The 14,679-nt window shown below is 37.2% G+C and overlaps 4 protein-coding genes across 4 annotated transcripts; 3 read left to right on the top strand and 1 right to left on the bottom strand.

Annotated features, from left to right (window-relative positions):
- Positions 1-131: 131 nt before the first annotated feature.
- On the top strand, positions 132-2,449 carry cog6 (oligomeric Golgi complex component; the record flags this gene model as incomplete). The annotated part of the gene is made up of 5 exons (XM_004359463.1): positions 132-335; positions 421-551; positions 626-1,209; positions 1,284-1,705; positions 1,775-2,449. The coding sequence occupies 5 exons, from the start codon at positions 132-134 to the stop codon at positions 2,447-2,449; spliced, it is 2,016 nt and encodes a 671-aa protein (XP_004359520.1).
- A 208-nt stretch (positions 2,450-2,657) lies between these two features.
- DFA_01555 (vacuolar sorting protein 9 domain-containing protein) lies at positions 2,658-4,284 on the bottom strand (the record flags this gene model as incomplete). Its single annotated transcript, XM_004359462.1, has 3 exons — positions 2,658-2,676; positions 2,752-3,251; positions 3,325-4,284. The coding sequence occupies 3 exons, from the start codon at positions 4,282-4,284 to the stop codon at positions 2,658-2,660; spliced, it is 1,479 nt and encodes a 492-aa protein (XP_004359519.1).
- A 3,399-nt stretch (positions 4,285-7,683) lies between these two features.
- On the top strand, positions 7,684-11,426 carry dhkD (histidine kinase; the record flags this gene model as incomplete). The annotated part of the gene is made up of 2 exons (XM_004359461.1): positions 7,684-8,267; positions 8,339-11,426. The coding sequence occupies 2 exons, from the start codon at positions 7,684-7,686 to the stop codon at positions 11,424-11,426; spliced, it is 3,672 nt and encodes a 1,223-aa protein (XP_004359518.1).
- Positions 11,427-13,008: 1,582 nt separating this feature from the next.
- Positions 13,009-14,519, top strand: DFA_01553 (heat shock protein DnaJ family protein; the record flags this gene model as incomplete). The annotated part of the gene is made up of 5 exons (XM_004359460.1): positions 13,009-13,331; positions 13,462-13,746; positions 13,851-13,983; positions 14,064-14,406; positions 14,443-14,519. The coding sequence occupies 5 exons, from the start codon at positions 13,009-13,011 to the stop codon at positions 14,517-14,519; spliced, it is 1,161 nt and encodes a 386-aa protein (XP_004359517.1).
- Positions 14,520-14,679: the final 160 nt, after the last annotated feature.

Raw genomic sequence — 14,679 nt, 5'->3', positions numbered from 1 at the left:
TCCATCAAAAAAATCAAGTTCAATTTTATCCAAAGCATCTTCTTTACACTTTCATTCATTTAATAAAACTCTTTGTAGTTTGTACATAAGAGGAGATAGATTAGATAGATAGATAGGAAGAGTCAATTGGGATGAATACAACTCTATCTAGAAAGATTCAAAAGGTTCTAGAGATCAAACTAGATTCACCAGAGTTGGTTGATTCATTGAATGAATTGACTACCTTTTACAGTAACAACTCTATCAATGCAAGAAGGAACTTGAGAAATGATATTGAAAGAAGAGCTCTAGATATAAACATTCAATTCCTAGATCAATTTACTGCTTTAAACAAGGTAAGTATTGGAGTGATGACGCTCTTTTGGTGATCGATTAGTTTTTGCTAATGTACTAAATCATTTGTCACATTTATCACTATAGTGCATTGAAGATATACAATTAGATTATGAAGATATAAAGAAAGGATTTTCTGAAGTTAGAAATCATCTATCACAATCAAAGAGTTCATTTTCAAATGTATTACAAGAAGCAAAGAAATTATCATATGATTTGTAAGTGATAGGAAGAATCTAGAACTTTTCAATCCATATAATTTACCTAACATGTTATTCATTCGAATTTAAAGAAAAGAGATTGAAGAAAAAGAAAAGATGGTAAATGATTTCTTGGTTAAATTTAAATTATCAGATGAACAAGAACAAGCATTACAAAAGAAGGATATTGATGCCTCCTTTTTCGAAGCATTAAAGCGACTGTCAGATATACACAAAGAATGTAAATCGATTCTATCGGTCACCTATCAAAGACCAACCTATGAAATCATGGAAATGATTGCACAACATCAAGAAAAAGCATTTAGAAAGTTGTATAGTTCGGTCAAAGAGATTTCAAAATCATTGCAAGTAGAGGTTCCTGATATTGACAAGATACTTCCTGCTGCATTGGATGCATTGCAGGAAAGACCATCATTACTATCACACTGTCTCGACGATATTGGCGATTATAGAAGTCGTTGTATATCCACTTCTTTTATTACTGCATTGACTATGGGTGGTCCAAATGGTACCCCAAGACCCATTGAAATCAATGCACACGATCCACTTCGATACATTGGTGATATGTTGGCTTGGATTCATCAAACACTTGCTTTTGAATTTGAATTGGTCTCTACAATCATTTCAAAAGTTAATATTTTAATTCCTATTAAAAGTATGAATGAACTTTTCGGGATTAAGAAAATAGTTTTATACTTATTCATTCATTAATTCATCGATTATTAATAGGTACATTAAACAAATCAGAATCATTAGATTTTAATGAAGATTTGGTTCAAAATAACAATAATGAAGAACAACAACAAATTCAACAACAAATCAAACCAATTGAAAAAGTAATTAATGCAAGTTTTGATTTAATTTGTAAACCATTTAGTTGTAGAATAGAACAAGTACTTCATTCCAAACCAAGTATTGTTATTTTGTACAAGATGATTTCATTGTTGGATTTCTATTCGAGAATATGCTCGTCGGTGGTTAGGTTCAAGTCATCAAAGGTGTCGGAGATTCTAAACACCTGTAAAAATGTTTGTCTCAGTCAATTCTATTCACAGATAAAGGATCAATTTGAAAAGGCACAAAGAGTCCCTACCAATCCGACCGCCGACTTATTACCAACTCTTGATGTAAAAGATTCGATTAATAGATTGGTAAGTTAAACAAGAAATCTAATTTGGATGGAACAATTTATTTATTTATTTATTTATTTATTTTTGTAGAAAGAATTAATTACAACATTTAATACATCATTGGTACCATTAGAAGAAAGAGAGGAAGAGTTTAAACCAGTTTTAATCGCAACGGTCGACCCAATTGTAAATTTATGTACTACATCGGTGACAACGAGTAAACTACCACTTTCACATATGGCAGTGTTTATGATCAACTGTCTTAGTCAACTTCAATCGGTATTGTCGGCCTATGACTTTACAAGAGATCGTGTTGAATTGTTGGCAGGACAAATCGACGCTCACATGGACACATTGGTCGAAGAACAAACATCGGAACTATTAAATCTATTGGGGTTGTCATCGAAACTGGGTATCCTACAATACCACGATATGGGAGGAACCGACGACACACTCTCAAATGTAAATAACCCTCAACGTACACCATTTTCACAAATAACAGGAATGGATAGAATATCGATTAAACAAGCGATCCGTCAATTCGATACGACTCTGGAGAGCAGCTTTGGTTCACTGCCAACACATGCACTAGAAAAGATACAATCTACCAAATTAAAAAACTCTGCCAAACGAAGTGTATTGAATCTCATTGTCCAAGCCTATTCATCACTCTATAGTTGTATTATCGATCCTGCCAATCAATATGAAGAACCATTTTCAATATTCCAATATACTCCAGATCAAATTAAGAAAATGATTTCATAAAAAGGTTAATCGTAATTAAATAAATAATTGTGTGATATCGGGGAAAAAGTTGGATATTTATTACAAATATAATACATCAACATGTATGGCCTTTTTTTTGTTTAAAAAAGAAAAGATACCTCCAAGAGAGAGAGAGAAAAAACAATCATAACATTAGATTTTACTACTATTATTATATTGCTACTATTAATTATTATTATTCAAATGATTAATTATTTTGGTTATTACTATTACTAAATATTACTACTATTAATACTTATTATTATTATTATTATTATTATTAATTATTATTTACTATTTACTTATTATTATTACTATTATTATGATTATTTAACATTGCTAATTTGGTAAGGTCACGTGAGCTTGTACCAGTTATTGTTGATGTAGGTTTTGTATCACCTAAACCAAAACTTAGAGTTCTTTCTTTTTTCGAAATATATGCATTATTCCAACTTCCCGATAGGTTGAGGGGACTATTATTGTTGTTATTATTATTATTATTATTATTGTTAGTAACTATTATTATATCATCCTCGGCATCACTACTCTCATCTTCTGTCAAAGAGTCTGACCCACTGGCATTACTTGAAAGGGTGATAGAGGGGATTAAATCGTCTAGAATAGTTGCTTCCTCTACATTATCCATTTTCAATGATCTAATTAAACTAAGCGTAGAGCTAAACACTGTCAAATAATATCCACCTTCACCTCCCAATTTATCGGGATCGCACAATTGCCATAAATATTGATTTGTAAATTCTAAATCTTTTACTCCAGAATTGATAACAACATAAAGATAAATCTAAAAATAAAATAGAAAATAATTAATATTAATATCTTGATTTGATTAGTTATGATTAATAGTTTATAGTTACAGGTAAAAAATCATCGGCTGATAGGAAAAAGTCTTCATTTCCAGTTGCACTTTTTTCATAGTTGATTGAATTATAAATAGAACGAGCTGAAGCCAAGATGGTATCCAATTTATGATGTGGAATTTCACACCGATCCAAACAACTCAGTTCTAAAATGGCTGATTTCCAGTTGCTTGGTGTGATGAATTCGTCTTTGATGCCAAAAAATTGTTGAGGTTTGCTGATGAGTTTGGCGAGGTTGTCCTGTAGGATTTGCTCTTCCTTTTGTACTTGCTGCGAGATGACTGAATAGAGCTTCTTGTGGACGGGGAGAAGGATGATTTTCTCGAGGTTCTTTTCGACAATTGTGGTGATGGAGAGTGAGTCCTTGTCGGCAGGCGACACAAGGACCGAGTTGTCCACCGAGCTAGACAACCTCGAGATCTGACCAGCCGTGTCGTTGAGGATCGACTGTTTGGTGGTATCGATAAACTGACGCACAATCATGACAACTGTCGTGGGATTCTTTAAGAGTACGTTAAAGTTGTTTAAAAATTGTTGTATTTGTTTGCGTTCATTCGAGTGTGGTGACAATGTGATGCGATCAATCTCTGCTTGCAAACGTTGTTCTTCGGTGTTGCCGAGTAGCTGAGTGACCTTGCTGGCACGCTTGTGCACACGCTTGGCACCGTCACCCTCGCCGTCGGACGTGTCCCCCAGCCCGGGGTCACCCGCACCACCCGGAGGAGGCGACGACGACGACGATATGCTACTCGAATCAGAGCTGTCAAATGACAGTGATCGCGATATACTAGTGCTACTACCATTGCTCGCCACGGGAAGCGATGACGATGAATCTATTCCACCTATTCCTCCATCTATAATCAAGACACTCTGACGATTGTTTAACTGTTTGAGTTTCTTTTGATACTCCATGGCAATATCAAAGCCATGTTTCTTCTTGTCTGTTGTACGACGCATGTTGAGTCTGCTCGTGATCTCTTGCACGATTTGGTATCCAATCGACGACTTGTAGACATAGTTGTGTGATGCACCGTTATACTCGAGCACAAACACCTCTGAATCGCGCAGGTAGATGGCTCTGACATCGGCGTATTCATAGAGGCTCGACACGACGTCGTTTCGCACGTTGGCGACGCCCTTGTTGGTGAGTCTGAGCACACGCTTTTGGTGCTTGCCCCACTGGTTGATTTTGGTGACATTGTATGACAGCTCGGGCATTGACTGAAACAACAGCTCTGCCTCGTTAATCTCGCGCTGTCGGTCAACGTCGCATGTCAATATATATTTTGTTTCCTTTGAGTAGAGTGAACTCATCTTGCTGATACCCGACGATATTCCACCAATGCTGCTGCGCAATGCCACGCCATTGTTGTTGTCGCGACCTCCAAGACTGTGCTCGCGTCCGCCCAAACTACTTTCTCTTCCACTCAAACTACTTTCTCGTGATTGTGTTGGGGTGGATGATGATGAACATCCTAATATAGGTGAGGATGGTGTAGCCATTTATATATAATATAAATATATAAATATAATATTGTGTATATATTCTCTCTTGAATTCACAAAAGATATAAATATATATGTATAACTTATTTGTGGTTGATGTGTTGTTTTTGTAAAAAAAAGTTTCACAGTTGTTCTATATCTCTCTCTACCTTTTTATCTATTTTCTACTTCTTCTACTTCTACTTTTACTACGACTACTTCTATCTCTTCTCTTTCTCTCTCTCTCTCTCTATCTATGATAGATAGATATTGACAGATCTGTATGTATGCGAGTTTTGGTTGTTCGAACTCTCTTTTTTGTAGATTCTGTCTATATATATATATATTTGCACACCCCTCTACTACGAATATTATGATAACACAGCGACCAATAATATTGATGATGTTATGATGACCAATCTGTTGTTTGCTGTATATATTTTTTATGCGTAGCTTGTTCTTCTTCTTTTCTTTGATTATCTTGCTTGCTTTGCTTTGCTTTGCTCTCTTGAAAATCCAATTACGACTTGTACTACTATTACTCTCTCTCGAGTAATAAATGAGGAGAAGGGAGTGAGGGATGAAAGGAAGGGGTATACGATGATGATGATCTATACAAAAAATTTCTTCTTATCTTTATCTATCTATCTTCTCACACACACAACTTTGAGTGCCACTTTGCTCATCGCCACCTTAAAAGAGTGAGAGGCGAACCACAAATCAAGTGAGTTTTAAAAAAAAAATCAATTTTAATTGAACGGCCATCTCCCACCCATCAACAACGAGAATCGATTGCCAACATCTCTCTCAAACTTTCATCTACTTGACGTCATGCTCAATTCAATTTAAAGATAACTAGTTAAATAGTTATTATCTTTCTTTGTTTATTTATGTATACAATAAAAAGTTTGTACATGATACTATCTAATGTGTAATGGTTTGTTTGTTTGTTTGTTTGAACAAATTGGAGGAGAGATCGTAGATAGATGGTTAATGTGTTAAAGTTGATTGGATTAGATTATTTTTAAAAAATCTACTGTGAGTTCTCTACACGTTGGTTATTGTAAAGTTGTGGGTTGTTGTGCATTTGCGAGCAGAGGAAGAGTTTCGAGATGGATGGCCATTGTACTGATCCTCATGCACCACTGTTGCTTACACAACCATTACATTGAGAAAGAGGAGACAGGAATAGATGGGTTTAAGATCGGCAAAGAGGACTTATCATGTTATAACATGAACGAAAATATCTTTTCCCAAATGTGGGACTGATCCGTATAAACGTCGTTTCATTTTCGCAAGAGCATCCATTTTGAAAATGTATCCCTGTCAGTTTCGAGCAGGTTGCGGGTTGAGTTGTCTGTCTCTCCAAACTACCACAATCATCCTCGTGTGGATAGATTAGGGCCAAAGGGCTCCTCTGCTATGCTATGCTCGACACGTCTCACATTTGATAGATCATCAGATCAGTTAATAATTTTTGGATTTAACAATTATTATTATTATCGCATCGATTGTGTACAATCACTTTGACTATCCATCCACACCCACACCACACATCATCCTCTTTATCATTCTAACATTATCCTAACTATCTATCTATTTACCTATAGATAACATAACAACCTACCTCCCAAGTTAGGAATATATATTTATAGTCACACATCGTTATTAAAGTAGGTAAAACATAAAACATGTTGAACTTTTCGTCTTGACTCTTGACTCCAAAGAATTAAAATTAAAGAAGAGAAAGATAGATAGATAGTTAGCTCACTCTACATTAACATTACAATACAATACACACCCAAACCACCAAATACACACACACTACCAAACACACCATCCATTATTATTATTTTTTTTATTCTTTTTGTGTTGTGCGTGTACGTCCTTCATCAAACATTTGCATCAACCCGACTACTGCCTAGCGAGAAAGAGAAAGAGAAAGAGAGAGAGACATATATACAGAGACATGATAAATATAAATATATCAACATCTTTTAATCAGATTTAATTTAATAAATATCAATAACATAAATACATCACATCCCATCCATCATAATAACTAGTACTACTACTACACTACTATATACATACTTACATACACTCTTTAAAGAGAACAAAGAAGAGAAGAGGAAATAGGGTAGGTAACATCAATCACACAACTCGCACGAATATTGATCATTCGTATTGCTACAAAAGAGAACAAAAGAGAGAGAGAAAGAGAAAAAGAAACAGAAGAAGTGGAGCAGCGTTATATTTAACATTAAAAAGTGCAATTAAACGATCTATTTCATCACTATCATACTTAATAATAACAACAACAACAACAACACTTCTAGAATATTAATTTATTAATTAATTAATTACAAACAAAGACACTAACCAATAGCGACATCTCTCTCTTAGACAATTTCAATAACAATAATAACAAATCAAAGAATTCTTAATCAATCAATCAACAATTTGATCATATCTTATTTACTCAATTCATTCTTTTAATTAATTAATAATACTATCAAGAAACTCCCCTCTTGCTTGTTGAACAAAAAACATTATATTGAACCACAACACATTATTAACTGCTTGGAGTTTTTTTAATATTTGTTAACCAAACAAACAAATAACCAAATAACCAAATAACAAAATACAAAATAACTACAACAACAACTTGGTTGAAAGCGTTGTTGTTACAACCAACAACAAAACAACAAAAAACAACATTGTACATATAAACACCCAAACCAAACAAATAATTATATAATTATTCAAAAATAACCCAAACAACACACATATATATATATATAATATATATATATAAATAATATAGATAGATAGATAGATAGATATAGATAGGATAGAAGAGAAAAAAAAAATGTCAAGTCATCATTTATCACTTGATCACTTTCCAGGGATTAATTCCAATGGAAAGGTGGATCAAGAAAAATCAAAAGAAGAACTTATACAGGAACTAGAGGTGATGAGAGGATTGGCAAAATCAAATAGATCATCACGTATCATGTTGGATGAGATGTACCAGTTTGTTGCGTTGCTGGACAACAAGGGCAACCTATTGGATGTAAACGAACCTGCACTTCACGGAGGTGGTATGATTCGTTCAAATATTCTTGGTACACCGTTTTGGGACTGTCGTTGGTGGGCAGTCAATGAAACATCAATGGACGATTGTAAAAAGGCTGTCATGAGAGCGGCTGCCGGAGAATTTATACGATACGAGTGCGACATTTTTGGAAAATCAGCTGGCACTGAAACAATCACAATCGACTTTTCACTCATGCCCCTTTTCGACGAAAATGGTGCAGTCAAACTCATTCTCCCCGAGGGTAGAAACATCACTGAAAAGAAACTTGCAGAAGATGAAATTGCAAGAAAAAATAATGAACTTAGATCACTCTATGAAAAGATTAAAGAATTGGATGAATTAAAAACTCAATTTTTGTAAGATCAAAAAGGAAATGAATCTATCTACTACTATATTGGTATATTAACTAATTATTTTTTCTATTTAGTGCAAATGTATCACATGAATTAAGAACACCATTGACATTGATATCACATCCAACAGAAAAATTGCTAAAAGATCCTGGAGTGTCGGCAGATGCTAAAAAACTATTAGAGGTTGTGGCAAGAAACACCCGAGGGTTGTTGAAACATGTAAATAATTTATTGGATATTAGTAAGCTTGAAGCTGGTAAGATGAATGTAAACTATTCGATGGCAGATGTAGGCAAGACCATCACGACGATTGGGCTGTGCTTTGAGCTGCTGGCCAAGGACAAGAAGCTCGAGTATATCATCAACGCGCCCAAAGATGGTCTGCTCATGGCGGCCATCGACAGAGACAAGATCGAGCGTGTCGTCACCAACCTCATATCAAACGCTTTCAAATTCACACCAACGGGCGGAAAGATCCGCATCAGCGTCGAGCCAGACCAACTCAACCAAAACCCCGCCTTTTTGGTCACCGTCGCCGATACGGGTCCGGGTGTACCCGAGGACCAGTACGACATCATCTTTGAGCGTTTCCGTCAGGTGGATGGCAGCTCGTCGCGACGCCACGGTGGCACTGGGTTGGGTCTGTCTATCGTCAAAGAGTTTGTGCAGCTGCATGGCGGAAACGTCCAAGTCACCGCGCAAAAGGAGGGTACCGGTGCCGTCTTTTTGATCCGCATTCCATTGTCACCCAAGATTGACGAGCTTGCCAACAAGACAACCGTATCGGATGCCAATGTATCGGCCAGAGTACAACCACACCAAGAGTTGGTACATGTAAAATCACCACCAGGTGTCAAGTTGTTGGAGAATGGTATCACCAAAGAGGATCAAGAGTTGCTCGAGATGATCAAGGAAAAGGAAGAGCAATTGTCGCATCTTGATACGATGGGCAGCAAGTTTGATACAGAGATGACGGCGCGACAAGCCGCAGAAGAGTTGGAGGAAAGGGAGGGATTCGCACCAATGGTCGCCGACGATGGCAAACCAAGTATACTGGTCGTCGAAGACAACGTCGAGATGAATCGATTTATTGCAGAACTGCTGTGCAAGCAGTACTCTGTACACACGGCCATGAACGGTAAAGAGGGGTTGGACAAGTTGCGTTCATGTACACCCGACCTTATCTTGACCGATTGTATGATGCCAGTCATGAGCGGTGATGAAATGGTCGAAGAGATTAGAAAAGATCCACAATATGACAATATCCCCATCGTCTTGCTCACTGCCAAGGCAGACGACAATCTACGTGTGCGTCTGTTGACCAATGGCGTAGCCGACTATGTCAACAAGCCATTCTCGACCGAGGAACTGACCGCTCGTGTCAACAATATTATGGCTATGAAAAAGGCCAAAGACTATTTGCAGCAGGAACTGTGTATTGCCAACACGGATCTAGTCGAGTTGGTGAGTCAGTTGACCGCAAGAAAGCGCGAGCTCCAAGTACTAGTAAACGAGCTCGAAAAGGAACGTGTCTTACTCGACCGCGCCAACCGCTCCAAAGACGAGTTTCTCATGAATCTGTCACACGAGCTGCGTACACCGCTCAACGGTATATTTGGCTGGAGCCAGCTGCTGCGCTACGACGGCAACATCTCGACCGACGTACGTCGCGGTCTCGAAGCGATCGAGCGTTGTGCACACGCACAGAACCAACTCGTCAACGATCTGCTCGACATGTCGCTCGTCATCAGCGGCAAGTTCTCGCTCTCCAACGAGGTGGTTGATATCCGCGAGGTCATCCGTCTCGCCGCCGAGACATTCATCAACAAGGACAAGGCCAAAACCAAGATTGTCGTCGATGTGGGCGACCTGCCACTCATTGTCTGCGGTGATCCCGTGCGTCTCGAGCAGTCTATCTGGAACCTGGTCTCCAACTCGATCAAGTTCTCCAACCAGGGCGGCTCGGTCACTGTGCGCACATCTATCCCCAGCCAGACGGGTACAACGCCGCTCACATTGCCTCCAGGTGTATGCGGACAGTCCGAGGAGAAGCTCAACCTCTTGCGCAACCACGCCAGCAACAAGAACTGGTGTCTGGTCACCATCTCGGATCAGGGATGTGGTATCACTCACGACTTTTTGCCACACGTGTTTGAACGCTTCCGTCAGGCAGACAACAGCTCCACCCGCGGTCACGGCGGGCTCGGTCTTGGTTTGTCTATTGTAAATAACATCGTCGAGCTACACAATGGCTACCTGTTTGCATTTAGCGAGGGTGAAGGAAAGGGCAGCACATTTACTATCATCCTCCCCATCAGCAATGGTAATGAAATCAATAACATGGAAACCAATGGTTCCACTAGTAATGGACAAGCAGTAGTTTCTAATGGTAATGGAAATGGAAATGGAAACGGTAATGGTAATGGTCACGGTAAAAGAAATAGAACAGATTTTGATACTGGGAGCTCAGCTGGTGACCAACACCCTCAACAACAACAACAACAACCAGAAGAATCACTCATGACAAAAATGTTGACGACTAGCCCGTCATCGTCGAGTCTCAAGGGACTCAAGATATACGTTGTCGATGACCAAGAAGACACTATAAAACTCTTTTCGTCAATGCTCAACAAGATGGGTGCGTTTGTCTCAACGTTCCTTTCTTCCTCATCGTGTTACCAAGCATTTTTGAATGGTGATCCCATGTCGCGACCAGACATTATTCTCTCTGACATTACAATGCCAGGTGACGATGGGTACTCACTCGTCAGTCACATCAGAACACTCGAGCAACAAACCAATTCCAAACACATCCCCATCGTTGCTCTCACAGCTTCGTCTGACAAGGCCAAAGTTGCAAAAACTGGCTTTGATCTATATGTTAGCAAACCAGTAAACTTTTATGAACTTTCAAATTCTATTCATAATTTATTAAATAATCAAAATCAAAATAATCAAAATAATACTAATAATAATAATAATAATAATAATAATCATAATGGCAATGGTAAGGGTAACGGAAATCATAATAATATTAATAATAATATTAATAATAATAATAATAGTAATCAAATTTCACCTGCCTTGTCTGTGGATGAAGATAGACAAATTAAAAAGAAAAATAGGATTACTAAAAATATAACAATATACACCAACCAGTAGAAACCCTATCATATATATTCTTTTTTTTTTATTTATATATTTCTCATCCAATCTGAAACAAACTCTCTCATCAACTATACACTATATATGGATGTATAACGATACTACGAATTTGTTAATTGTTATCTTTTCTAAAAATAAAACTCCTTCATTAATGTTGGTAGTTGGACAGACTCTAAAATAAATAATAATAGATCACACTACCATTCTCTCTATTTATAAATTAATTAATAATTAATTGTTAATACACCATCAGTGGTGAGACTTGAAGTATATTTGTTGTTATCTATCTATTGATATCGTACATTTAATGATGGATAGGTTCGCAAACCTTGGGGGGGGGGGGGGGGGGGGAATGCAAACGCATTTAACAAACTGTTATAGAGACCTATATAAAAAATACTCTCTGACAGGTTGGTAAATCAACAGTTGTTAGAGGACGCTGGTTCCAAAAGTCTTTGTTTGATGTAAGCCATCTCTGTCCTGCCGGTCAAGTCTATCTTTCTATAATCTAATCTCTCTAGCTGGCCATTGTCTTGAGTACATCCAGTTATTCTCACCATCATAGACAGACAGTAGGTGAATGCCCATTTTAAATTCTAAATAAGCCAATTGTTTTGGTTTGGATCTTTAGAGATATACTTATCAATGTATATTCTACACATTGCTTGGTGTATCAATGAACTACACCTTTTTGTCCCTTTTTGCTCGGGTACGCTCTTTTAGTTTCTCTATTCCAACACAACCATAAATAGTGTATAATCTTTAAGCACCATCTTGATCGACTCCAAATAGATTATTTGGTGGTATCTTGTACCTGTCCAATCCCATACCAATCCATCAGACATTGAAGAGTCCTAGTACTTACAGACAACACCACCACCTAAAATTCCCGCCAGAATCAGGGAGGTTCTATCCAAGAGCTAGAAATTTCTAGTTGAACAAGTGAATTGACCAGTACTTACATGATCTCTTGGCAAATGTCCAATCAATCATTAACTTGTGCCAGTTGGCAGCAATCCACGATCATCCTGTCCGTGATGTGGAGCAAGCTATTGCGTGGTACACACAAGCTGAGAGCACATGTCAACTGAATGATGATGAAAAGGCTGCTCATATCCAACAAGGGATTGAATTAGGGCTCAAGGAATCGCCAATAGTTACCCTCTTCTATACATACCAAATTTAGACCAACGACCGCTAACCAAAAGTCCATCTGCTTCCCGTACTACCTCTGATAATGCGACAACACACCACAAGCAAGTAGACATAAATAGATAACCATATTATAAACAACCTTCACAAGGTGGACTGATACCAAACGATAGTTTAAGAATCGGCTGTCGCAGTAAAAAAAAAAAAAATGAAAAAAAAGAAGATGACGATGCAGTTTGGGGGTTCAACATTATGATAAACTAAACTATTGATAGAACATTGGTGTTTGTTGTTGTATTAATAGATAGATAGATAGATAGATAGAGGAGATAGTTTAGAGTAGAGAGGGAAGTCGATTTCATCATATTCACATCATCATCAATCATCATCATCATATCTCATTCATCATAATAATCAAAAAAAAGAGATGAAAGTACTTTATTTACTTGTAATATTATTGGTAGTAGTTGGACTCTGTCTTGGTGGAAAGGACTATTACGAAGTTCTTGGTGTGTCTAGAGACTCATCACCATCAGAGATTAAACGTGCATACCGTAAACTATCACTACAATACCATCCAGACAAGAACCCAACTCCAGAAGGTCAAGAAAAGTTCCTCGAGATGACCAAAGTCTACGAAACACTCTCTGACTCTGAAAAGAGAAGAATCTACGATCAACACGGAGAAGAAGGTTTGAATAGACAAAATGGTGGAGGTGGTCAAGACTTTGGTGACTTCTTTTCAAATATGTATGTAATAATTGCGCATATTGTATTACTTTGACTTTATACTTGATCGATCGATCGACCGACCGATATAAAAGATCTTCTATACCTTGATTGATTCTTCTAACACTCGACATTCAATTGAATATTTTAGATTCAGAGGATTTGGAGGTGGTGGAGGTGGTGGACATCAACAACAACACCAAGCACAACCAAGAGGAGCCGATATAGAATTGGATTTAGAAGTAACACTCAAAGATCTCTATCTTGGACGTACCTCTAGAGTCACTCATATGAAACAAATCCTTTGCCAAAAGTGTAGAGGAACTGGTGCAAAGAAGGCAAGCGATGTAAAGACATGTACTGGATGTCAAGGTTCTGGTATCAAGGTTAGAGTACAACAATTGGGTCCAGGTTTTGTTCAACAAGTTCAACAAGTGTAAGAAAAGAAGAAAAAGAAAAAGAAAAAGAAGAAAAAGAAGAAAAAGAAGAAAATTAAAGTTGAATGGGAATATTAACTTTGATTTGTATTCATAATAATAGATGTGACGAATGTGGAGGTAAGGGTAAAAAGGTAGCTAGCAAGTGTCCACATTGCAGCGGTAAGAAGGTTGAAATTGGTGAAGAAACTTATACCGTCATCGTTGAAAAGGGTATGCACAATGGTCAACAAATTGTATGTATCAAATCAAATCAAATCAAATCAAATGAATTGTCAATAATTATCAATATTAACATTCCTTTCATATTCTTTAGAAACTCGATCAATTAGGAGAGGAATCACCAGACATGACACCAGGAGATGTTATTTTCAGAATCGTTGAGATTCCACACTCTAAATTCCGTCGTGAAGGCGATCACTTGCATCATAATCTAAGTATTACTCTTTTGGAGGCACTCACTGGATTCGACAAGACTATTACTCATCTCGATAAACACAATGTACGTGTTCAAAGTGGAGATATCACTATCCCAGGACAAGTCATCGAGGTCTTGGAAGAGGGTATGCCACACCATCAATACCCATCTCAAATGGGTAATCTCTATGTTCACATAACTGTCGATTTCCCAAAGGATTTGACAAACGACCAGAAAGAACGTAAGTAAACTATATATATATATATAATATAGTTAGCAAAACAAAAATCAATTACTAACAATAATAATTCATGTCTCTCAAATCTTTCATCAATCATTCATACTCAATTTTAGAATTTAAAAAATTGTTAACTAAATAAATCCCCACCTGAAATAATATTACATGTTTAAAAAAACATTAATGAATAACATTATGCATGTAATAATAATAATAATATAAATACGTCCAGAATGTTGTTTCCAAATCAATCTTTTAAATCGAGGTGTGTGGTTT

The sequence above is a fragment of the Cavenderia fasciculata genome (assembly GCF_000203815.1).
Source record: "Cavenderia fasciculata unplaced genomic scaffold Scf_Dfasci-F-a-25c12.r2-5, whole genome shotgun sequence".
NCBI lineage: Eukaryota > Evosea > Eumycetozoa > Acytosteliales > Cavenderiaceae > Cavenderia > Cavenderia fasciculata.
Note: the sequence above shows the minus strand (reverse complement) of the source record. Positions and strands in the feature narration are given on the sequence as shown.